Raw genomic sequence first — 23,830 nt, 5'->3', positions numbered from 1 at the left:
AGAGAGGGACAGCAGGAGAGATGGAGAGAGGGAGAGCAGGAGAGAGGGAGATAGGGAGAGGGGGAGAGATGGGAGAGGGAGAGGAATGGAGGGAGAGATGGAGAGAGGGAGAGATGGGAGAGGGGGAGAGAGGGAGAGAGGGAGAGAGGGAGAGGGAGAGCAGGAGAGAGGGAGAGAGGGGGAGAGGGAGAGGAATGGAGGGAGAGAGGAGAGAGGGAGAGGGGGAGAGGGAGAGAGGGGGAGTAGGAGAGAGAGAGAGGGAGAGAGGGAGAGATGGAGCGAGGGAGAGAGAGAGGGAGAGAGGGAGAGATGGGAGAGCGGGAGAAAGGGAGAGAGGGAGACAGCAGGAGAGAGGGAGAGCAGGAGAGAGGGAGAGAGGGAGAGCTTTCATAACATCCACATCTCAAGAGTGAAGCAGCAGCAGGACATTGTTGTTTTGGGCTGTGTGGTTACCTCTTAATAATATAATATACAGACACACACACACTGACACGTACACACTGACACACATTTTTGCACAGAGCCAACTTCCCAACGTTCCACTGTGTTTAACACGCTTTGTCAAGGGATAGCAGGTTTGAAAGTGAACACTGGAGGTATTTACAGGTTTCCATGGTAACCACACCTGTATTTCTCTTTACCTCTCTCGTGCTTGTGATGTCACTCACTCTGTAGTCAATGATGTAACGATCGACTGATCCATTCTATTTAACCCTTCAAGCATCGCGGTGTCTCTCCATCCATTGATTTGATTCTTCTGTACTGTACTTGATCAATTTTTTGTTTTCTGAAAACACAAACTTTAGATTTATATACAGCTCTTCTTTTCAAAATCCTAAAAGGTATTGACAATGTCGACCCAGGGGGACTTTTTTGACCTGAGAAAAGAAACAAGGACCAGGGGTCACAAATGGAAATTAGATAAAGGGGCATTCAGAACAGAAAATAGGAGGCACTTTTTTACACAGAGAATTGTGAGGGTCTGGAATCAACTCCCCAGTAATGTTGTTGAAGCCGACACCCTGGGATCCTTCAAGAAGCTGCTTGATGAGATTCTGGGATCAATAAGCTACTAACAACCAAACGAGCAAGATGGGCCGAATGGCCTCCTCTCATTTGTAAACGTTCTTATGTTCTTATGTTCTTTGGGTTTGTAGTTTATTGGACTTGACAAGAGCACCAGCTGTACCAAACAAACTACCCACACGCGTTGTATCAGATGAAAGCCCGCAGAAGGAGCTGATCGCCTGCAGATCCTGTCAGAGGAGTCCACCGGTGGAAATCTACCAGCAGTGTTGCAGTTCCATTGCATCTCTCACAGGTACATAACTTTGTGTAAAGGGCTCTCAATGACAGACCTCAATGTCTTTCAAGTAAAGCACATCACTTGGGGTTTGCAGACTGCACCTCGCTGAAGGACATGCAAGTTTAACTATCCTAGGGTTCCCATGTGACTCCACGTTCGCAGAGACAGTTCAGGCTTTTCTACTTACACCGCATTTCATTCTGGTAAGGTTTACCTGCCTCAGGTAGCTTGCATAGCAGGACTGCACTTACCACAATGCACTGGGGCGTGAGTTAAAAAGCCCGACTTGTCCGCGGAGCCGTCTGGTAACATTATACACCTCGCAAAAAGCTGCTTTACTAAACCCAAATGAATTAATCTAACGCATTCTACCAAACACATTAGAAATGAACCAAGCACAGCGAAGTGCTTGCTAAGATCCCAGTGCATCTCGCCCTGCATGGAGCTGTCACCCCGCACAGTGATGCCAGATCAGAGAGCTCCCCCTCCAGATTTAGAGGGTTTTATTCCTTGCTCAGGAGTTTCTGGAGGTAAGAATTTAACAAAGGGTAAATATGTATTTTAAGATTATTTTTGTGCACGATTTTCAAGCCTTCTCAAGTTCATCATGAATTCGAAACCCTCCCAAACCCTCCTTTTGCAAACACGGCAGATCTGGTCCAGGTGTGAAATATCATGTGCCAGTGTAAGAAAACAGCGGCAGCCCCAGGAGAAAGCACACAATGCTGTGAAGCCCATGAAAGCTGCCCTCACAAGACACACGCGGTTCTAGCTCCTCTTCGGACCATCAGCCACAGCTGCCAAGCCCGCTTATAACCAGCAGAACTGGGCTTGTTTCTATTGAGAGTCGCCTTCATTGTTTGAGAGGTTTTTTTTTGTAACAGGTGATATGCCCAAGAGTTAAAAAATGGTTCTAAGCACGGTTTTGGTGACTGACTGGTGTCAATGTATATGCACGTCATTAGAAAAAAACTTATAAGGAAACCATGTGGTCCAGTGGTTAAAGAAATAGGCTTGTAACCAGGAGGGTCCCGGTTCAAATCCCAGCTCAACCACTGACTCACTGTGTGAGACCCTGAGCAAGTCACTGAACCTCCTTGTGCTCCGTCTCTCAGGTGACACGTTGTTGTAAGTGACTCTGCAGCTGATGCATAGCTCACACACCCTGGTCTCACAGCCCTTCTCTGTTAATACACACACAACACATAGCGAGGAACGGATTGTGATTCTCCGCCCCCTTTCACGCCGTCACGCATGACCCCTTGGTAAACGAGTGCTGCCGCCTCGCCAATCTGCGGCTGCCACGGCGTTTCCCTTCCGGGTCAATGCGTTCTTGCAACGGAGTCTCGCCCGCTTCCTTTGAACCCTGGGAAAGAACTGTCAGGCCAGCCCGTCCATGGAACTCTGTTCTCTCAATGCTCCACAGCAAGCACGTTTTTGCAGTATTTTGATCACTGAAAAAAAAAAAAAAGAAGTTTATTTTAATTATATATTTTTTTCAACATTGACCCTGCTCTACCCAAACCCTTTTTAAAATAATTACAGCAAATCTCAATCGACTCTCCGGGGTGGTGCAGGGAACACTCTGTACAAACTAAACACTAGAGAGAGCCAGGCAGAGACAGACAGAGATAACAACAATGTTTACGGAAATCCTAACACAACCATCTGCTTCATGTCCCGCCCTGGAAAAAACGCACGCTGCCCAGTTTATTTATTTCTTTATTTAATAGGATTATTATTCTTTTATCTGGAAAGGGCTGCTGATAAGCTGCTGTACACCACAGCGTGTTCACAGAGAGACCTACAAATTCCGTGCATCATGGGGTCAGCTGTTCTTTGGGCACGGTGATGCCACGCTCGCCCTGCTGATGCAGGATGAAAGCCCTGACTGTTTGCTTCTCTCACGTTGAACCCCTCATATGGATCGTGATTTGTTTGTTTTTGACGCTTCAAACTGTGCTTTACAATGCTTCCCTATGCTTTATCATCCCTCTCTGTGCTTTACAATGCTTCCCTATGCTTTACCAGACCTCTCTGTGCTTTACAATGCTTCTCTATGCTTTACCAGACCTCTCTGTGCTTTACAATGCTTCCCTATGCTTTACCACAGCTCTCTGTGCTTTACAATGCTTCCCTATGCTTTACCAGAACTCTCAGTGCTTTACAATGCTTCCCTATGCTTTACCATACCTCTATGTGCTGTACAATGCTTCCCTGTGCTTTACCAGACCTCTCTGTGCTTTACAATGCTTCCCTGTGCTTTACCAGACCTCTCTGTGCTTTACAATGCTTCCCTGTGCTTTACAAGACCTCTCTGTGCTGTACAATGCATCCCTGTGCATTACCAGATCTCTCTGTGCTTTACAATGCTTCCCTATGCTTTACCATCCCTCTCTGTGCTTTACAATGCTTCCCTGTGCTTTACCAAACCTCTCTGTGCTTTACAATGCTTCCCTATGCTTTACCAGAACTCTCAGTGCTTTACAATGCTTCCCTATGCTTTACCAGACCTCTCTGTGCTTTACAATGCTTCCCTATGCTTTACCAGACCTCTCTGTGCTTTACAATGCTTCCCTGTGCTTTACCAGACCTCTCTGTGCTTTACAATGCTTCCCTATGCTTTACCAGACCTCTCTATGCTTTACAATGCTTCCCTATGCTTTACCAGACCTCTCTGTGCTTTACAATGCTTCCCTATGCTTTACCATACCTCTCTGTGCTGTACAATGCTTGTCTATGCTTTCCCACGGTATCACTGTTTGCTTTGCAATGCTTGCCTGTGCTTTCTCATGCTTTCACTGTGCTGTATCGCACTGTGCTGTGCTTGTACTATGGGTCACTTTTATATTAGCACTGGGCTATGCTATTACGCTGGCATGCAACAGTAAGCGTTTTAGGGGTTAACTTGCCAGAAGGGGTACGGAGCGGTCACGGTGGGGAGGGGGGGTATGCTTAATCAGTTTAGAAGCGGAACCAAGATAAATGTTCTAGAATGTGAACTGTTTACGAAAGTGTTCTTGGAAGAAGTTCAGCACAGCTGATACAGTGAGACTAATTCATGTACTCTGCACTTTCCACTGTATTTAATGCACTATTTCATATATTATGCTGCTATCATGTATTCTGCACTTTCCACTGTATTTAATGCACTATTTCATATATTATGCTGCTATCATGTATTCTGCACTTTCCACTGTATTTAATGTACTATTTCATATATTATGTTGCTACTGTATTCTGCACTTTCTATGTATTTATGCATTGTGTGTTTTTACTGTATATCATGTATGATGCATTTCTCTTTTTTTTTAAGTATTTTCTTGTTGTTACTGCATTTTGTGAAGTGCTTTGTGATGGTGCTCTGCTATGAAAGGCGCTATAGAAAATATAAATTGATATGTGAGGTCAACAGCTAACTGTTATTATTATTATTATTATTATTATTATTATTATGAATGAGTCATTTAGCAGATGCTCTTATGATGCTCGACTCACAGAGACTAGGGGGGTGAACTCTGCTTCATCAACGACTGCTGCTGCTGCAGAGTCTCTTCCAATAGGACCTCGCTTGTTTGACGTCTCGTCTGAACGCACACAAAACAAAACTAAACAAAAAAAGAATTTAAAAAAAAATCTAAACGAGAAAAACAAGCTTGTCAGGATTCCCGGCTCTCGCCCGTCTCAGTTGTAAAGTGACAGTGTAAAGTTTGAAAGGCTTCACTCAGGGGAGGCAGTCAGAGCTCAGGCTAGCGAAGGTTTTAATCAGCCCCGCCCTTCAAACTTTACAACTTCAGCATGCGTTTAAAAAAGTTGCTACAGAAACCAGAAAACCTTGGGGGTTTGGTTTGTGAAGCTCTTCCAGCAGCAAATGAAAATATATATAAAGTCACATTTTCTATGTATTTCTTTATGTTTAAAAGGTGCTGGTCCAGTATATGCAGCTACAGTAATGCTGATTGTGTTTTGTTTTAATCAGAGGCTGTGCTGGGATTGAACTGGGAGCCTCCTTGTATCAAGCCCCTCTCTCTAACCAATGGACCACCAAGCCTCCTAGAGCAACAGGCTGTCGATGCTGTGACGATAGCGCCGATAGAAAACAATGCAAATTAAAAGAAACTCTGACCCCTGTGGTCTCTTGGAGGTCGTCCTGGGGTGGGGCAGGCGGGGGGGGGTTGGAGGGGTTGTTGAAACGGAAACCGTGGGAAGACGCCCCTCTCCTTTAGTTCCTCTTCTCCATTTCTCTCTCTCCCCTGCCCCCCTCCTTCTCTCTTCCTCTCTTTCTCTCACTCCCTTTCTTTTTCTCTCTCTCCAGCTGCTACACCGTGCCAATCAGCAAATTCATCCAACCCTCCTGAACCTAAACCCTCTTTTGCATTTAATATTTTTTCAATATTGTTTTAAAAACTACTTTGGAGAGAGAGAGAGAGAGAGAGAGAGAGAGAGAGAGAGAGAGAGAGAGAGAGAGAGAGAGAGAGAGAGAGAGAGAATGTAAAATAACACCTGGATTTGTTTTCACTATTTGCTGCCAAAAAATCGCCAGCATGCGTGCTGAAGAGTTCTGCAAGAACAATTACTGAAGAAAAAGAGAAAGAAAGAGATTAGCGTGATTACAGCACTTGCTTGCAAATCTATTCCAGAAATTATGTTGTTGGTTCTGTTGAAACATAATTAGTCCCCCTTCCCTCTCTCCTTCTCCTTCTCCCTTTCGTTCTCTTCTTCTCCCTCTCCCTCTCTCATTTGCAGTCTCTGAAATACAACCCTGTGTTGCACAGATGGTAAAACAGGCTCTTCCTGCAGAAACAGATCCTGAGGAACAACAGGACAGCAGGTCAGCAGTGCATCTCAGCAGTGTTTCACTGTACTCCCCTGCTCTCTGCACACACTGAACTCCCCTGCTCTCTGCACACACTGCACTCCCCTGCTCTCTGCACACACCCCTGCTGCACTCCCCTGCTCTCTGCACTCACTCCCCTGCTCTCTGCACTCCCCTGCTCTCTGCACACACTGCACTCCCCTGCTCTCTGCACACGCTGCACTCCCCTGCTCTCTGCACTCCCCTGCTCTCTGCACACACTGCACTCCCCTGCTCTCTGCACACACTGCACTCCCCTGCTCTCTGCACACACTGCACTCCTGCTCTCTGCACACGCTGCATGCTCTCTGCACTCCCCTGCTCTCTGCACACACTGCACTCCCCTGCTCTCTGCACACGCTGCATTCCCTGGCTCTCTGCACTCCCCTGCTCTCTGCACACGCTGCATTCCCCGGCTCTCTGCACACACTGCACTCCCCTGCTCTCTGCACACGCTGCACTCCCCTGCTCTCTGCACTCCCCTGCACTCCCCTGCTCTCTGCACACGCTGCATTCCCTGGCTCTCTGCACTCCCCTGCTCTCTGCACACGCTGCATTCCCCTGCTCTCTGCACTCCCCTGCTCTCTGCACACGCTGCACTCCCCTGCTCTCTGCACACACTGCACTCCCCTGCTCTCTGCACACTCTGCATCCCCTGCTCTCTCTGCACTCCCCTGCTCTCTGCACACACTGCACTCCCCTGCTCTCTGCACACTCTGCACTCCCCTGCTCTCTGCACACGCTGCACTCCCCTGCTCTCTGCACTCCCCTGCTCTCTGCACACACGCTGCACTCCCCTGCTCTCTGCACACGCTGCACCCCCTGCTCTCTGCACACCCCTGCTGCATTCCCTGGCTCTCTGCACTCCCCTCCCCAACCTTTGCAGAATCTTCATTTTAGAGAAAGCCCATTATTTCTGCCTATTATTATTATTATTTATTATTATTATTATTATTATTATTATTATTATTATTTAGCAGAGGCTTTTATCCAAAGCGACTCACAGAGACTAGGGGGGTGAACTCTGCTTCATCAACAACTGCTGCTGCTGCAGAGTCTCTTCCAATAGGACCTCGTTTGTTTGGCGTCTCATCCGAAGGACGGAGCACAAGGAGGTTCAGTGACTCGCTCAGGGTCTGCACAGCGAGTCCCAGGGTGGTCGCTCAAGTCACCGACCTAAACTTGGAACAACCATAGTATCAAAGAAAATTTAGTTTATCACTGGACCAGCAAGCTCCCAGCTTGCTGTTATCATGGGGGGGGGGTTAGCAGCACCTCTCACTGCAGCCTACATGGCAGTCGAAGCTCACTGACCTCGGGGATATTAATGGGTCACCACGCGGCCAGACTGCTTCCTGTTACCAGAGACTTAACCTTGTTAAATCATGTGGCTTTTTAATGATTTAATTAGTGCTGTTTTTAAAGGGAGGGGAGGGGTGCTCTGTCATTGACCTAGATCTAAAACAGAGGACAAAAGCTTATTATACCATGAAACAAGACAGCTCTCTCTCTCTCTCTCTCTCTCTCTCTCTCTGTTCAACAATCTATAATTTAACGGAAGGACCATCAAAGTAGCAGAAGCAGAGATATAGAGAGGAGAGAGATCTCATATAGATTACAAGGAAGGAAGAGGGAGAAGAGAGGGAGGGGGGGTGAGTATCGTTAAACCAAGTCCTGCACAAGGGAAACGTGAGATAGAGAGAGAGAGAGAGAGAGAGAGACAGACAGAGGAAATGACTCAGGGGTCACATCTCGCAGTTCATTAAAACCAAGGGCTTGATCCGTGACCGAGGGGTATTAAATGATACTCTAGAGATCTCATTGCAGCACCCAGGCCACTCGGAGCTTCTGACCCTGGGAGAGGATGCATCCTGTTAGAATCGGAACTCCAGCTCGGAACGCTCAGCGTCTCTGTGTTCTCAGAACATTCCCCCTGTCAGTCACTGTGCAGCTTTCAATCTCTCACACTGAAACAGCAGCATCAGCCCGGCTACTTCTACCAGGCTCTCTGAAGAAGGAGGGTTGGCTAATTATATATACACACACACACACACACACACATGCGCTCAGCAGCACCCCCAGTTCCCATCCCCACAGTGCAGAGCTTGGACCCCATCCAGCTCACAAGGCTTTTAACCTGATAACCAGCATCACTTCCTGTGAGTCACTCCCGGGTGCTATGGGAAGCAGCGGGTGGGGGGTGGGGGGTCGTTTTTAATTCCCAAGCCATGAGGGATCACATCAAAGGGCTGCGTCACAGTGTGTGCGCACACAGAGGGAAGACACTGCATTCCCAGCACAGTTTTAAAATAGATTTCCTCCTCTCTCTGTCCACAAGCCCATCCCTTTATTTAGCCTCAAATTATTTTTTTGCTACACAGCGATGTGCAAATGTATTAGAACCCCCCTCCCCTTCACAAAAACCCCTCCCTACCCCCTCCCAAAAACCTCTACCCCTCCCCCAACAAGGAGAACGGGGCAGGAGGGGGACAGAGCACTGCACACACGCTCTCTCCTCCCTGTGCTGTGTGAGCGATCACCTCCTGCACCTCTCGCTCTGTCAATCTAACCGACTCCGCTATGGCAAGAACAGGGCAGGAGGGGGACAGAGCACTGGGGGGAGGGTTGCACACACGCTCTCTCCTCCCTGTGCTGTGTGAGTGATCTCTTCCTGCACCTCTCGCTCTGTCAATCTAACCGACTCCGCTATGGCGAGAACGGGGCAGGAGGGGGACAGAGCACTGGGGGGAGGGTTGCACACATGCTCTCTCCTCCCTGTGCTGTGTGAGTGATCTCTTCCTGCACCTCTCGCTCTGTCAATCTAACCGACTCCGCTATGGCGAGAACGGGGCAGGAGGGGGACAGAGCACTGGGGGGAGGGTTGCACACATGCTCTCTCTCCTCCCTGTGCTGTGTGAGTGATCACTTCCTGCTCCTCTCGCTCTGTCGCTCTGACTCCGGCTCCACTGTGAAGCTCAGTGATGGAAAACTTTTTTCCCAGAGCTGCATGCCTGGCTCCAGTCTGGCAGCATCTTAATGAAAAAGTCACTTTGAGAGAGAAGCTTTCCATCGGCCATCACAAAGCCTCCACGTCAACCAGCGCATGTTCTGCATTGCTTAATGACTCTGCAACGGGCTTCCTGATCAATACTCTCCCTGCAATTACAGCAGCATGTAAAACATAAGGGAGACAGCGCTCCCAGGGGGGAGAAACACAGCAGAACAGAATCCACCACTCATTCTAATGATCTTATTAATGGGGGAGGCTCGCTGGTCTAGTGGTATGAGAAAGGGGTTCGGATACCAGGAATTTCAAATCCCAGCTCAGTCACTGACTCACTGTGAGACCCTGAGCAAGCCACTGAACCTCCTTGTGCGCCGTCTCTCAGATGAGACGTCAAACAAACGAGGTCCTATTGGAAGAGACTCTGCAGCAGCAGCAGTTGTTGATGAAGCAGAGTTCACCCCCCTAGTCTCTGTAGATCAGCTAAATGACTAATAATATTAATAATAATAATAATAATAATAATAATAACAATAATCTTACATGAATAAGAGCCAACAAACTCACAGCTATTGTACCATCAAGGGCAGAGGAATATAAAGAAAAAAAATGAAAGACACTGCTTGTGAATAAGTCCTCTGTCTCTCTGCAATCCCAGTGATAAAAATAATCACACAGAAGGAATAAATACATCTTCTTAAACTTATACAGCCCCCCCCCCATCTACAAGCATTACCCAAACCCCATGCTGCCTTCAATCCGGCCACAGTATCGAGAAGTCAATCTGCCATTCCCTGGACTTGTGGTTCAAACAAACACACACAGAGGGCTGCATCTCACCAAGTCAAAAGCTAAATAATTCAGCTCTATCATCTCTCGTCCCCCTAAGCGCTGGTTTGCACATGAAAAAGCTACCATTTGATTTTTTCTTTCGTGGCAGTCTGACATTTCTAACTACCCAAATAAAACCACCGATCCAAAGCAATCTGGGGAGCTGCAGTGGTTTTGTTTTTTGGATTTTTTTCGTTGGTTCGAGTCTGTTTTGCCTCATCCTCTAATTGCTCCCATGTGGGAGAAAATGAGAGTGCAGTTTGCATTTCAAATAAACAGACAGGAAGTTGGAGGAGGGGAGCGCGGGGTGCAGGAGCTGCATGGGAACCTATCGATGCTTTTGTACCCTAATAACCCAAGGGAATGAAACGGCAGTGCAGCTGCACACACAGAGTCTTATTACAACTCTGAATGCAGGACCGAGGAGAGCCCTTGTAACATCACTTGATATTTTACCAGACCTCTCTGTGCTTTACAATGCTTCTTTATGCTTTACCAGACCTCCCTGTGCTTTACAATGCTTCCCTATGCTTTACCAGACCTCACTGTGCTTTACAATGCTCTCCTATGCTTTACCAGACCTCTCTGTACTTTACAATGCTTCCCTATGCTTTACCAGACCTCTCTGTGCTTTACAATGCTTCCCTATGCTTTACCAGACCTCTCTGTACTTTACAATGCTTCCCTGTGCTTTACCAGACCTTTCTATGCTTTACAATGCTTCCCTATGCTTTACCAGACCTTTCTGTGCTTTACAATGCTTCCCTATGCTTTACCAGACCTCTCTGTGCTTTACAATGCTTCCCTATGCTTTACCAGACCTCTCTGTGCTGTACAATGCTTGCCTATGCTTTACCAGACCTCTCTGTGCTTTACAATGCTTCCTTATGCTTTACCAGACCTCACTGTGCTTTAAAATGCTTCCCTATGCTTTACCAGACCTCTCTGTGCTTTACAATGCTTGCTGTTCTTATCACATATATTCCTGTCTGACACTCGAGATTTTCCACACTGATTTTCCACAGCTCTCAGAAGGCCAGACAGGCGCCTCACTGCAGAACTGCACTGAAACATAGGCTTCGCTTCTCTTGTCTTTTCTGCTCATCTGTTTGTCGTCTCCTCCAATGCCATCAATGGACCGCGCCGTTGCCAAGGAGACAATGGCTCCATTCATCGCAACCTTGACTCAAGATGTGAGCAATCAGGATCCGAGAGTCAATAGCAAACACACACACAACAATAATACAAAAGGAAATAAACCAGTTCCAGACCTGGCCACCACTAACTGGAACCAGGTACAGACCAGTGCGCCGCGCAGGAGAGTAACTGGTGAGGAACTAGTCTGAAAGTTTCAACTTTTTTTCCGTATAATTGATATACCGCAATTGATTTTTTATCCATTATTCACATTTTCGATGGACCTGCGTGATCTCTTTGATCTTGGTACACAGCAGCCCTTATATCTAACTGTTATTTTTAGATGCTGTTGCTTGAGTTTGAGTCTCCTAATGCACAGCTACCCACTTCCAGGGCTGTGTGAATCCGGGCTGCAGATTCCTGCTGTGATTTGAGTCCATCCGCGGCTCCTGCTCTCTAGTAAAGATACATGAATAACCAGTTAGTGCAGAGAGAGCAGAGAGGAGAGAGAGAGAGAGAGAGAGAGAGAGAGAGAGAGAGAGAGAGAGAGAGAGAGAGAGAGAGAGAGAGAGGGAGAGAGGGGGAGGGGGGGGGGGGGGTTAAGAACATAAGAACATAAGAAAGTTTACAAACGAGAGGAGGCCATTCGGCCCATCTTGCTCGTTTGGTTGTTAGTAGCTTATTGATCCCAAAATCTCATCAAGCAGCTTCTTGAAGGATCCCAGGGTGTCAGCTTCAACAACATTACTGGGGAGTTGATTCCAGACCCTCACAATTCTCTGTGTAAAAAAGTGCCTCCTATTTTCTGTTCTGAATGCCCCTTTTTCTAAACTCCATTTGTGACCCCTGGTCCTTGTTTCTTTTTTCAGGCTGAAAAAGTCCCTTGCGTCGACACTGTCAATACCTTTTAGAATTTTGAATGCTTGAATTAGGTCGCCACGTAGTCTTCTTTGTTCAAGACTGAACAGATTCAATTCTTTTAGCCTGTCTGCATATGACATGCCTTTTAAGCCCGGAATAATTCTGGTCGCTCTTCTTTGCACTCTTTCTAGAGCAGCAATATCTTTTTTATAGCGAGGTGACCAGAACTGCACACAATATTCAAGATGAGGTCTTACAAGTGCATTGTACAGTTTTAACATTACTTCCCTTGATTTAAATTCAACACTTTTCACAATGTATCCGAGCATCTTGTTAGCCTTTTTTATATAGCTTCCCCACATTGTCTAGATGAAGACATTTCTGAGTCAACAAAAACTCCTAGGTCTTTTTCATAGATTCCTTCTCCAATTTCAATATCTCCCATATGATATTTATAATAATGTACATTTTTATTTATGATTTGATATCGGGGCAGTTCAAGAGCAGAGAACAGTGTTGAGAGTTACATCAGGGTTAGATATGAGTGCAGGTGAAATACAAGACACTACAGACTGGGTTCAGTGCAGGATTAAATACACTAAAATAGGCAGCAGATCAGTGCAAGTTAAACTGCATTAAAAGCAGAGTGCTGTATAGTGCAGAAGGGAAGAGTTTTGTAAAACGTCTCTCTAGATCTATCGATCACCCCGTTATCATATTTCAGTATAATTATGTACTCTGTTTTCCTTTGAGGGGATGAAAAATCGAGGAGGAGGAAAACTGAGAATAAGGAATATGAATGTAAGAAAACCAGGTATTCGTCATTTGACGGGGTCTAATGGAAAAAAGGACTTTTCGTTTAAAGTTTCTTCAACTGGATTTTAGAGATAGAGAGCGGGAGAGGTTTTGGGCAAACGATGGAAGGAAGTGACAGGTACACTCTCTCTCTCTACCTGCCTGTGTGTCTCTCTCTCTCTCCCTCTGTATATATATACACAGAGAGAGAGAGGAGAGAGAGAGAGAGAGAATGAATATCAGGACGTTTCAGACTACAAGTCCTTCTTCAACTGGATTGAAAATGACAAAGTAGACGGTGTAGGTTTGGGCACGAATGTGTCGAGGAAGTGCCCAGGTATTTAAACACAAGTAAAGTCCTTGTCTGCGGGCACTGTGGATTGTTTAAGAAGTTTCTATTTAGAAGATGGCTATCGCATCGCATCAGCCTTTATCCTGTATGCCCTGCTTTTCCAGATCGGTCTGTACTTCACAAGACACTCCCCGGCTTTCCGAGTCATTGTTGCATCGCCGGTGTTCCGAAAGCCATGTTCCAGCCCTGTGTCGCCATCCAGAGGCCATTGCTTGAAACTGCTCCGGCTACCGCACAGCTTGGAGTAACGTGTTATAAACAGAGTGATATACATACATGCATACACACACACACACACAGCCCCTGTCCTGGAACCCTGTCTCAATTACTCAACTAGATTCTTAATTCAAGTGATCATTTGCTTAATTAGACCTTTTTAATTATTTTCAGCTCTTAAACAGTTATTTATAAAATGCTACAGCTAACCTGAAATCGGTTAGCGGTTTCGAGCTGAAAGCAAAATTCAGTTTAGAGTAAGCCTCTGCTGTGACGTGTCTGTCCACAGAAGCAAGTGGCTTTTGAAAAACCTGCACGCCTGCAAGCATTTAAATCAAAGGTCAACAATCGTGGTAGTGTTTCACGAAATTTAACAGCCTATGCTCCGATCCCACACACTGGAAAGGGTGTGAATCGCAGGAGTACACCATCACAAAGTGCTTTACAGGATACGAGGCTAGGGTTACACTTACAACAGCGTCTCACCTGAGAGACGGAGCACCTCTGGTTACAAGCCCGGTTCTTTATCAGCACGTTACAGGATTAATACCAATAAAAGCATTACAATGAACGAGTTTTTGCTGGTTTCACGTACAAACGGATGGTGTGGTTTAGCACAGCGATGCTGAGGCTTTGCTAGAAGTCTCGGGTTGCCCGCCCTGAGTATAAAACACACACTGGCTGGGTCGTGCTTCTGTCGCTGATGAAGTCTGGCGAGCAGACCGGTGCAGCTTCACTCCGATCATGCAGCAAGGGTGGACATTTTCACCATTACCCGCCCTCTGCGATCTCAGGGCGCAGACGCGTGCGAAACTTTCCAAAACAGGACGCCAGGGTGGGGGTGACGCCACTCCCAGCTGCCTCACAGGGTCGCAGACCCGCGACCGGGTCCCACACCCCGCCACCCGGGTGGCTCTGTCACTTCGGCACTGGCGACAAGATTTACTGTTTCGAATTAAATTCACCCACTTCCATCTCATTGGCTGACTCAGAGGCACATGACCCTTCCCTCCCATCCCGGATTGGTCAGTTTGTAATAAACGAGATCCGCAACACAAAACTGGACGCATGTATCGGGGCAATTAAATAGTCCCTACCTAAGGGTTTGGAGAAGAGATGGAAATCTCTGTTTGGTAAAATTTAACTTTCACATAAAGTGAGGGATTTGTGTATTTATTGGATCGGATGTTTTATTTTAGATGGCAATGAATTGAATTTGCCGTTTCCCCGGCGGAGGGATATGACGCTGCGGCGCTGCAGTGCGGGAGGAGCGGAATTTGAATATTTCCTCAGCGCTGCTGCGGGATTACCGGTAGAGAATTATCACACGCTGAGTATTTAACACATTTTAAAACTATCCATTGGCTTTTATAAATAGGGATTGATTTGTATAGTTCGATCGCGAATGCGTGTTTTAACGGTGAGCCTCTCCGCCGTGTTGTCGTTGTGTTGTGCTCGGGTTAAAGGTGGATTCAGTCCCGTGTTAAACCCGGTTCATTTAGCGGTGCTGCAGTTCGTCTGCATTGTAAGAAATCGCACGACAGCCCGCCTTGCAGTGCTGTGAATCGGTACGCATCTTTCATTGTGTAGCTTTGCAATTTGCAGTCTTGCCCTACGAGCGCAGGCGAGTCGAGAGTCAATGGGGAGGCGACACAGGCCCGTCCGGCAGTGTGCATTTCGCTATGAAACTGAATACAGTTTGTTAAATCTGCTCAACTATACGGGTAGCATGGGCTCGTTTAAAACAATACCGATATAATATATATATATATATGAACACAACTTGGATGCAGTGCTCTGTTCAGATGAGGTTGTTAAGCTCTTACTCTGCACAGTTTAATGCTGATTACTAGTTAGTAAAATATACAGGTTTTTTCCATCACTTCCCTTTCTCAAAATCCCTGTGCAATAAAACCTTTCTATTTGAATTATAGACGCATTAGCATATCAACACTAATCTGAAAAGAGTGATCACATAACTAATCTGAAGATAGTCTAGTGTATTTAAATACTATATTATAATATATTATAGATATATCTATAATAGTATAATATATATAATTCTACCCATTACCTAATCTCTCTACTCTCTCTCTCTCTCTCTATATATATATATATATAATTCTACCATCTCTCTCTCTCTCTCTCTCTCTCTCTCTCTCTCTCTCTCTCTATTATATATATATATTGATATATATATTACATATGTGTGTGTATATATATATAAATATATATATATATATATATTATATATAATAGGGGCACGCTTCGATCGCAAATTATTATTTTTATTTATTTATGAAAATGTGAAACAGTTTGTGTGAACTCTATGAAGTTCGAGAAGTTGCCCTGCCATAAAATAAATAAATAAATGAATAGATACCGTCCCTGCATTACAGACACACAGATAGGAATCCTAACCTGGTCCAGTGATCGCGCAGTGGCTGATGTCGTTGACTCACGCTGTGTTTGTGTTTTAATCAGGTGTATCCTCATGGAGTTTCCTGGCGGCTCTTCAGGGGTCCCTGTGGGATGCAGGGATGCGGGTAAGTTCAGTCTCGCTGTTGTGCGCGTTGCACATGGCAAATTTTTAATTTGATATTTTTATAACGGAAACAAGAGTGATTCATTGCAAAATCTCAATCAGGTTTAAATGCTCCTGGGCGGCGCGTTTTTTTGTGGTTTAGGTTGGTGGTGGCGCGTGAATTTCAATTCCTCATCATCAATTGACTTCTAATAGTAGAAAAAAAATAATGATACTGCACATACACTGTAGCGACCGTCGTCTCGATTCTTAAATACGAGTTTTGTTATCCCTATGTCTGTTAACCGTTCATATTCGGTGTGCTAGTATCTGGTACATGCTGTCGCTTTTCAATTGGCTGGCTGTGGTGGACGATGGCAGAGGGATATTTTTATTATATATTATTATTATTTATTATTATTATTATTATTATTATTATTTTAGAAGACGTCATTTAGCAGATGTCTTTTATCCAAAGCGACTCACAGAGACTAGGGGGGTGAACTCTGCATCATCAACAACTGCTGCTGCTGCAGAGTCTCTTCCAATAGGACCTCGTTTGTTTGGCGTCTCATCGGAAGGACGGAGCACAAGGAGGTTCAGTGACTCGCTCCTGGTATCAGAGCCCACTTTTCTTTAACCTCGTGTGTGCTCCTGAAAGGTTGTTTCTGGTTTCTTCCAGGTATTGAGTTGCAGGCTGGCGTTCCCCCCGAGGGGGTCTTTCCGAAGAAGCAGGTTCCGGGGTCTCTGTCTGAAGCAAGTCGGAGCTGGGAGATGAAGGAGAATGGACCGAGCCCCCCCACCCAGCTCCTGACCCCCCCGGCCCCGAGGAGGAGGAGGAAGGAGAGGGGAGGTCTGCTGCCGCTGGACCCGGTACCCGCGGATCAGCTTTCAGCAGGTGAGGGTCCGAGAGCCGAACCCTGGCGCCTTCACTGCAGCTCATTCATAAACCAGACGGAAACCAATTGAGAATGTGACATCTTCCAGATATTCAGGCCCAATTGAGAATATTATTATTATTATTATTATTATTATTATTATTATTATTTATTTTATATCTGTTACCCCTATCTATCTGTCTGTCTTTATAATCTATTAATCCACTACTATTCTATTTAGTCTCATTCTATCTGTCTATCTCTATCTATCTATCTATCCATCTATCTGATCTATCTCTATCTGTAATTTGGATTTATTAGTGGATCAGGTTGAGGTTATTATTAGATTATATGCTGGGTAGGGAAAAAATTAAAACGTCCCAAGCCCATTTTAATGGCCATGCATCACAAAGTGCTGTGAATCAAAGATGAAGGGGCTGCAATCATTTAAGAGTCTCGTTTCTTACAAAACAAACCACCCTGGAGAGCAAGGTGCTACTATTGAGCGCAGAGGTCTGGAGTAAGGTGAGGTTCGTACCTCCTTGGTGTGATCGTCGCAGAGGGAGATTTCCAGCTTCTCGTCGTGTAACACGTTGTTCTGCTCTCTGTGTCCCTGACCTCTCTCTCCCTTCCTGTCTGATTCAGTCCCAGGAGAGAACGGACAGAACTCTGGAGAGCAATCTGGGGGGGGTGACGTTGCCCCACCCCCCTCCTCCTCCTCCCTCTCTCCGAGCCGGATCGCCCATCTGGATCCCACTTTCCCCAGTTTGCCGGAGGGCCTGTTCCAGCCATTCCCCCTCATCGACTTCGCAGAGGTGACCTCGGCTGACCTGGGCATCGCTGCACAGAGCTTCACCCCCCGATGGGAAGTGAAAGGTAGAGAGCAGAGCGGCAGGCAGGCGGGCAGGGTCCGGCACGGCAGGGTCACCCAGTCCAGTTTTTGCTACCAGCTTGATCAGCCCCCAGTGTGTCTAGGTAACAAGCTCAGGTGTGTCTCATTATTAAACTGCTAGTGAAACCAGGACTGGATCACACTGCTGTGCAGCGGGGGTCTCATTCCCATCCCAGGGGGTTAGAAGTTTGTTCCTTTTCTCAAAATGTTTTTTTTTTTTTTTTTTGTGAAAGAATGTTTCTAAAACTTTTAAAAATCTTGAAATATTTATGCCACTAGAAATATATTTCAATGAATAAAAATCTCAAGATAACAGCTGCGTTCGTTTAGTTAAAAAAACTTTTGACTTTTGTAACAGAGCTATCTTGTTCTGCAAGAAGCTAAGTCTCTCTCTCTCTCTCGCTCTCTCTCTCTCTCCCGTTCTGTAGATAAGGGCTCTTTTGAAAGCCCGGCGGCCGGTCCACCCGGCGCCGGTCCACATAGGGACCAGGGGCTCCCCCGAGACCAACTACCTCATCAAACACATCGCCAGGCAGAGACTCCTCTCCAAGCCCAGCCCAGTCCCAGAGGTAGGGAACCCACTAGCGCCCCCCTGTGTGCGTTCAGACTGCTGCAGGAAACAGCCTCCAGGCAGCACATGAGAGATGTGTGTGCAGCTGTAGCAAAACGATTTGCATCTCCTAGGATTGTAACAGTGCGACGTTTCATTTAACTGTGAACATCATTTAGATATTTTACTGAACATCATGTAATCAAACTATACAATGATATCGCGGAAGCCATAATAGCAGGACAGTAGTGTTTCATGTTTAGATTATGTGTCTTTAAATAAATCTATATTTTAACAGAGTAAACGTTTAAACCCGTTGTGTTGGTGGTTTATATTTAGTGTGTGTATTTGAGAGATTTTATTGTTTCTTCATTCGTTTTCTCGTGCAGTGTTACCCCGTGCAGTGCTGCTGTGCTCATTTCAGCCTGGGTCACTTTGTTTGAGTGCATTTTTAAACTGGCCTCCTCCACCTGGTTTCTCTTTAATTGTATTGTTATGATAACTTGCTCAGATTTTGTTAGCTGTGAAAGTTAAGTGGAAAGCCAGCGGATCAGATTGCATCGATACGTACAGCTGGTGTTCGGATTGTTATTCAAGGAAAATAACGATTTGGTACTGAATAGTGAAAGTACAACAGGATATTGTGAAGATCCCAGCGCCTGATCACTTCACTGGAGAGGCAGGGAGGTGACCGGTGTGCTTGGTGATGAACTGAGTCTCTCTCTCTCTCCAGCTCGGCTCCTTCACCCCTCGCTCCTCAGCCCTGAAACACAAGATGGCTGCCTTCAGTTCTCTTTACGTTGTGGACGAGAACAAGGCTCTGAACCCCTTCGCTGGAGCACAGACCCCCAGTAAGAGAAACAAACAAGACTCCCGTTGCAGAGCCGTTTGATCCAGTCCTGCTTTCTCTATTCATAATAAGCCACTGACTCACTGTGTGTGATCCTGAGCAAGTCACTTAACCTCCTTGTGCTCCGTCCTTCGGATGAGACGCAAAACAAGCGAGGTCCTATTGGAAGTGACTCTGCAGCAGCAGCAGCAGTTGTTGATGATGCAGAGTTCACCCCCCTAGTCTCTGTGAGTCGCTTTGGGTAAAAGCCTCTGCTAAATGACTAAAATAAGAGTAAACTGAGTCATACTTTTTGCTTGCTTGTTTAAATTATTTTGATGTCTTTCATTATACTAGCACTTACAGGAAACTAAGCGGAGCGATTTGTCTCTAACGTGTTCCCGGGACTCCTGTATTCCAGGCGTGAACCCAGCAGCCGGGACGAGAGCAGGAGAGGCACGGCCGCAGAGCGAGCCTTCTCCCAAGAGGACGAAAGGGGGATTCTTTCTAGATCTGGAACCATCACCTGAGGGGGAGCAGCTCTGTGAGAATACAGGAACCCCCGCACTGCTGCTGCCCAAGAGAGAGGGGGTGCCGTTTACATCAGGGGTCCCTGGAATCACAGAGCAGGAGGAGGAGGAGGAGGAGGTAGGGCCCCAAAAGTCACCACACTTTTTATTTTAGGGGTCTGTCCTTGGGAGCAGCATGCTTGGATATAATTAAGGGGTGTCCTGAATCTCGGGAGCTGCTTTTCTTTCTCTAACTACGTCTCGTGAATCTCGACCACTCTACTGGCGAGCTGCTTTTCTTCTCGCGAACTCACGGGACGGGGTGCGGGGGGGGGCGCTAGGGTCACAGTCCTCGAGGGGTGGGGGGGGTGGGGGCGCAGGTTCTTCCGGTTTTGCAGTTTTTTACAGTTGATTTAGAAAATGCACTGGATTCAAGATACAATGTTTTGAGGTCTGGATAGACGTTATCAATGTGTCCAATTAAGCAAACAGTCAAACCAGCCGAGCGCTCGGGGTGGAAGTGAAGCTGGAAGGGTGCGGCCCCCCCAGGGCCTGTGTCTCGCACCCCCTGGTCTAACTCTTCTCTCTGCAGGAGAAGCCCCGGGAGACGGAGGGTGAGGGACTATGTGCCGGTGGGGGGATCCCCTTCCCTGACCTGGGGGACGAGACCCAGCCTCTGCAGACAGGTGCGCCCTGAAAAAACAACTCTGTTCTAAACAGGGATGGGAGTAAGACCCCTCCTGGAGAGCGGCATGACTGAATAAATACTGACCGTGAGCATTTAGCTTCACTTCTGGTTTAATACGAATTACTGACAAGACCAAACATTATTTGCTGGTTCCCTGAAATTTGTATTAATAAGAACTGTTGAGTGTTTTAAACAATTAAAAAAAATAAATAAATAAGTATTCTTGTCATGGTTGTTCACGCAGTCCTGCTTCTTCTCCACCCTATTACAGCAAGTGTCTCTTGTTACTCCAGGAAGGCTCTCCACGGCCGCCGGCGTTCTTCGGACGACGAGCTACAACCGGGGAGCCCAAGAGGTTCGGTTCGGAGCCCGCACTGCACCCCAGCTGTCGATTTGACCGCCCCCCTCGAACCCGCTGTGGAGGGGGGAGAGCCCATGGGCTGGCCCCTATCCCCTCCCACCGGTCCCTGCTCAAGGTGCCCCCTGCGAGCGAGCAGGTGCGGAAACCTGGGGTATTAACGGGTGTTGTGAAATGTTAAAGTGCTCCTGGCTCTAGCTATAAAGACTCCAGTGACCTCTCTGCTTCCCCCCCCCCCCCCCCCCCCCCCGGGTAAGTAAACTGGCAGTTAGGTCATCATTGCGTCACGAAGAAGATTTGTTTTACTTGTAGTTGATACTTACAGAAGCACCGGGCTCGCCTGGCTCACCATGAGGGCCTGGGAAACCTTGGGGACCCTAAAGGTTTAACAAATACATAATATTTAGGTCAGGCAATCCATTCTTTGAAAGGCACATGCAGGAAATGACAAGGATTGGTTCAATATTGTTATCACTATTATGGTAAAATTATTATCCATCAAGAACTATGTACAAGCTTATTATGTTTAAGAAAATACTTCAAGCATGCATTTATTGATTTGGTGGTGATTATATACATATTCACTTTTTTGCTAACTGCTAATAGTTGATAATAATTGATAGTAGGAACAAAAGTTTTACTTACATTTGAACCAGGAGGACCGGGAGGACCACGGGGACCCATTGGACCCTGATGAGAGGAAACCAAAAATAACAATATTGAGCAGGTGCATCAGTATAACTGTCCCTCTATTTTCCAATATTCATAAAAAGACTAAAGAAGCAATATTAACGAAACACTTACTATGAATTGCATTACACAAAAAGGATTAAGGTATGGGTGACTTTCTGTATTCCAAATGGTCAGCTTCATTAGCTAGGTCTAGTATGTATAGGGTCTGATCTGCTGTTCCTCTGTCTTTGATATGAGACTTGTTTACTTTGAATAGATCCAGATACCGTTTTACACTATTGCAAAGCTTTTGCTGCCTAGCTGAAGGTCCCTTGGCAGCTTCCAGGCTGTGCTCTACAGAGGAGGGACAAGAGAGCAAGATCCATACCATTGGGCCTGGGCACAGACATTCCAGGCACCCGGATTTCTTCATCATAACCGTGAGACATTTGGGAGCGAAGTTCTGAAAGGGAACAATGAGAGAGAAGAGACGAGAGAGAGACCCCGAGAGAGAGACCGGAGAGAGAGGACGACCCGAGAGCGCACCCGAGAGAGAGAGAGAGAAGGTTTCAGTGAGTGAAAGGGTTTCAGGATCCATTTAAACATGTCAGGTTCGGGGAGTGGGCACAGGGAAGGTCATTGATTAGTATTCTGTGAATTCGATACTTACTCCGCCAAGGCCAGGGGGACCAGGGGGACCAGGGGGACCTGGAAGACCAGGTTGGCCGGGGATGCCATCATTGCCAGCAGGACCAGGAAGTCCCTATGAAAACAAAAGGTATTTCATTTTCAACAAGAAAGCCTTGAGCATTGCTTCCCTACTGTTTCCTGCCTGTCTATGGGAAAGGGCCTTTGAAGAAAGAACGGGTCTTCACTTGAAAATCATTTTTTAGGAGCTCCTGAAGAAGTTCTTGACTGCCCAATCACATGGCTCCTCCCATATGGAAGGGACTGGTTGAAATGTAACCGAGATAGCTGTGTGTTTATGCATGCGTTTAAGAATGTGGTATATCAATGTGTTGATGCCAAATGACAGTGGTAGAAGAACAAACATCATGGAGTTTTGCAATAGTTTTCTTTCAGAGGTGACTTGCTTCAAAAGAAGCCCACCTGTTTACATGGGTACCTGCACCCTCCCTTGTGCTCTGAGATGAAAGGTGCAGTGGATCACCCCAGGGTTAGGATGAAGTGCAAGTGTATTACGCCGCCGGTATACTATGCCCTCCCCTTCATACACGGTATCCTTTGGTCATGAGGGCCCTGTTGGCGGTCTTGATTGAAAGGAAAAAATAAGAAAAGGATATTAGTATGCATTTTATAAAATGAAAGACAAGTGTCAATTGGTAGTGTTCCAAATATTGTTATATATATTATTATTCTTATTATTATTATTATGATTATATATTAATATAAAATACTTTTATTCACTGCATACAATATAAATAATAATAATAATATTAATAAATAAGAATAATTAATAATAATAATACTAATAATTTTATTCAACTGCCTGAGGCTCATTGGCCAGACAGTTTAATGAGCTTAAGATAAGAACTAGAGTACACAATCATGGATAAAAGCTGTCTTTAATTAAATAGAATTAAATACAAGCTAAATCTGAACACATTACTACTAATACTACTATAGTACTAGATAATATAATAATAATAATAATAATAATAATAATAGAATAATAATAATAACAATTAATAATAACAATAATAAATAAATATGTTAAATGATTACCTCGATTCTGGGTATGCTGGTTCTGAGACACTGTAAGAAAATGTAAGAAAATGTAATTAAATGAAATTAGTTTAACGACATCTTCACTGCAGTATCAGGCTATCAGCGAGCTACAGCAATTACCTGTAGGAAGTGATGCAATTAAGACCAGAGTAACCGTCATTCCCTTTTTTGTGAGGTAACTATGGTGTATCACGCACTGTTTTAAATAGAAAGCATATTATAGATGTTTATAGTACTAATAATAAAAGCGTATCTTTGTTTTATGTGTTTATTTGATACAGTATATTATATGTAGCTTTCAGAATGTTCACCCCCCCCCCGAAACTGTTCCGCACACAGTAGAGATTTTGAAGAGGGAAGAGTCGATGCTACGTACCCTCGGAATCAGGGCAGATCGGGCAGCATTCACCGAAGGGGATCTCTGGATTGGGGCAGTCAGTGGTGTCTTCACAAATCACTTCGTCACACAGGATGTTTCCGCTGTCACATACACAGATCTGGCATGGTTCGGGTTTCCATACGTCTTTGTCGTTGTACAATTGGCCATCTTTCAGACAGTTGCCTGCTGAAACTGTGAGGAGACAAAAACGACACACGAGGGAATTAAATACAAGCAATCGTGTGCTATACCGGTACAGTGTAGCACACAGAGGCCTCTAAAAAAACAAACTACTTTTGTTTTAATCGGTATGTAAAGCGCTTTGAGATATTGTGGTAAGAAAGACGCGTTATAATAAAATACATAGAAATTGTGAAACTTTAAAGGTACCACCAAATGGTGGCTTTCATCGTAGCGCAGCGTAAAAAACACAAAACAAAAACAA

At 45.7% G+C, this 23,830-nt stretch overlaps 3 protein-coding genes across 3 annotated transcripts in view; 2 read left to right on the top strand and 1 right to left on the bottom strand.

Annotated features, from left to right (window-relative positions):
* Nucleotides 1–15,784: 15,784 nt before the first annotated feature.
* LOC121302192 lies at nt 15,785–17,835 on the top strand. Its single transcript, XM_041232009.1, has 3 exons — nt 15,785–15,903; nt 16,564–16,779; nt 17,405–17,835. Exons 1-3 carry the CDS (start codon nt 15,852–15,854, stop codon nt 17,770–17,772), a joined length of 636 nt encoding a protein of 211 aa, XP_041087943.1. The 5' UTR covers nt 15,785–15,851; the 3' UTR covers nt 17,773–17,835.
* Nucleotides 17,836–17,942: 107 nt separating this feature from the next.
* On the top strand, nt 17,943–20,307 carry LOC121302160. The gene is made up of 5 exons (XM_041231979.1): nt 17,943–17,975; nt 18,080–18,220; nt 18,935–19,052; nt 19,452–19,678; nt 20,132–20,307. The coding sequence occupies exons 1-5, from the start codon at nt 17,943–17,945 to the stop codon at nt 20,234–20,236; spliced, it is 624 nt and encodes a 207-aa protein (XP_041087913.1). The 3' UTR covers nt 20,237–20,307.
* A 580-nt stretch (nt 20,308–20,887) lies between these two features.
* The window catches only part of LOC121302159 (collagen alpha-1(I) chain-like), an 11,006-nt gene continuing 8,063 nt past the window's right edge, over nt 20,888–23,830 (bottom strand). Inside the window, exons 2-8 of the mRNA XM_041231978.1 lie at nt 23,383–23,662; nt 23,004–23,033; nt 22,368–22,402; nt 21,928–22,020; nt 21,646–21,720; nt 21,231–21,275; nt 20,888–20,962 (exon numbers count right to left, since the gene is read on the bottom strand). Coding sequence (XP_041087912.1) covers nt 20,888–20,962; nt 21,231–21,275; nt 21,646–21,720; nt 21,928–22,020; nt 22,368–22,402; nt 23,004–23,033; nt 23,383–23,662 — 633 coding nt within the window. The remainder of the gene's footprint in view (nt 20,963–21,230; nt 21,276–21,645; nt 21,721–21,927; nt 22,021–22,367; nt 22,403–23,003; nt 23,034–23,382; nt 23,663–23,830) is intronic.

This window comes from Polyodon spathula, chromosome 29, assembly GCF_017654505.1.
Source record: "Polyodon spathula isolate WHYD16114869_AA chromosome 29, ASM1765450v1, whole genome shotgun sequence".
NCBI classification, from domain to species: Eukaryota; Metazoa; Chordata; class Actinopteri; order Acipenseriformes; family Polyodontidae; genus Polyodon; species Polyodon spathula.
This window is presented reverse-complemented; position numbering and strand designations above follow the sequence as displayed.

Excerpts from the sequence above, each read along its gene's own strand:
- LOC121302192 (XM_041232009.1), top strand. The coding sequence starts at position 15,852 with ATGGAGTTTCCTGGCGGCTCTTCAGGGGTCCCTGTGGGATGCAGGGAT. Across the intron at positions 15,904-16,563 it reads TGTGGGATGCAGGGATGCGG|GTATTGAGTTGCAGGCTGGC; the intron begins GTAAGTTCAGTC and ends GGTTTCTTCCAG. Across the intron at positions 16,780-17,404 it reads CGCGGATCAGCTTTCAGCAG|TCCCAGGAGAGAACGGACAG; the intron begins GTGAGGGTCCGA and ends TGTCTGATTCAG.
- LOC121302160 (XM_041231979.1), top strand. The coding sequence starts at position 17,943 with ATGAATAAAAATCTCAAGATAACAGCTGCGTTC. Across the intron at positions 17,976-18,079 it reads TCAAGATAACAGCTGCGTTC|ATAAGGGCTCTTTTGAAAGC; the intron begins GTTTAGTTAAAA and ends CCCGTTCTGTAG. Across the intron at positions 19,679-20,131 it reads AGGAGGAGGAGGAGGAGGAG|GAGAAGCCCCGGGAGACGGA; the intron begins GTAGGGCCCCAA and ends TTCTCTCTGCAG.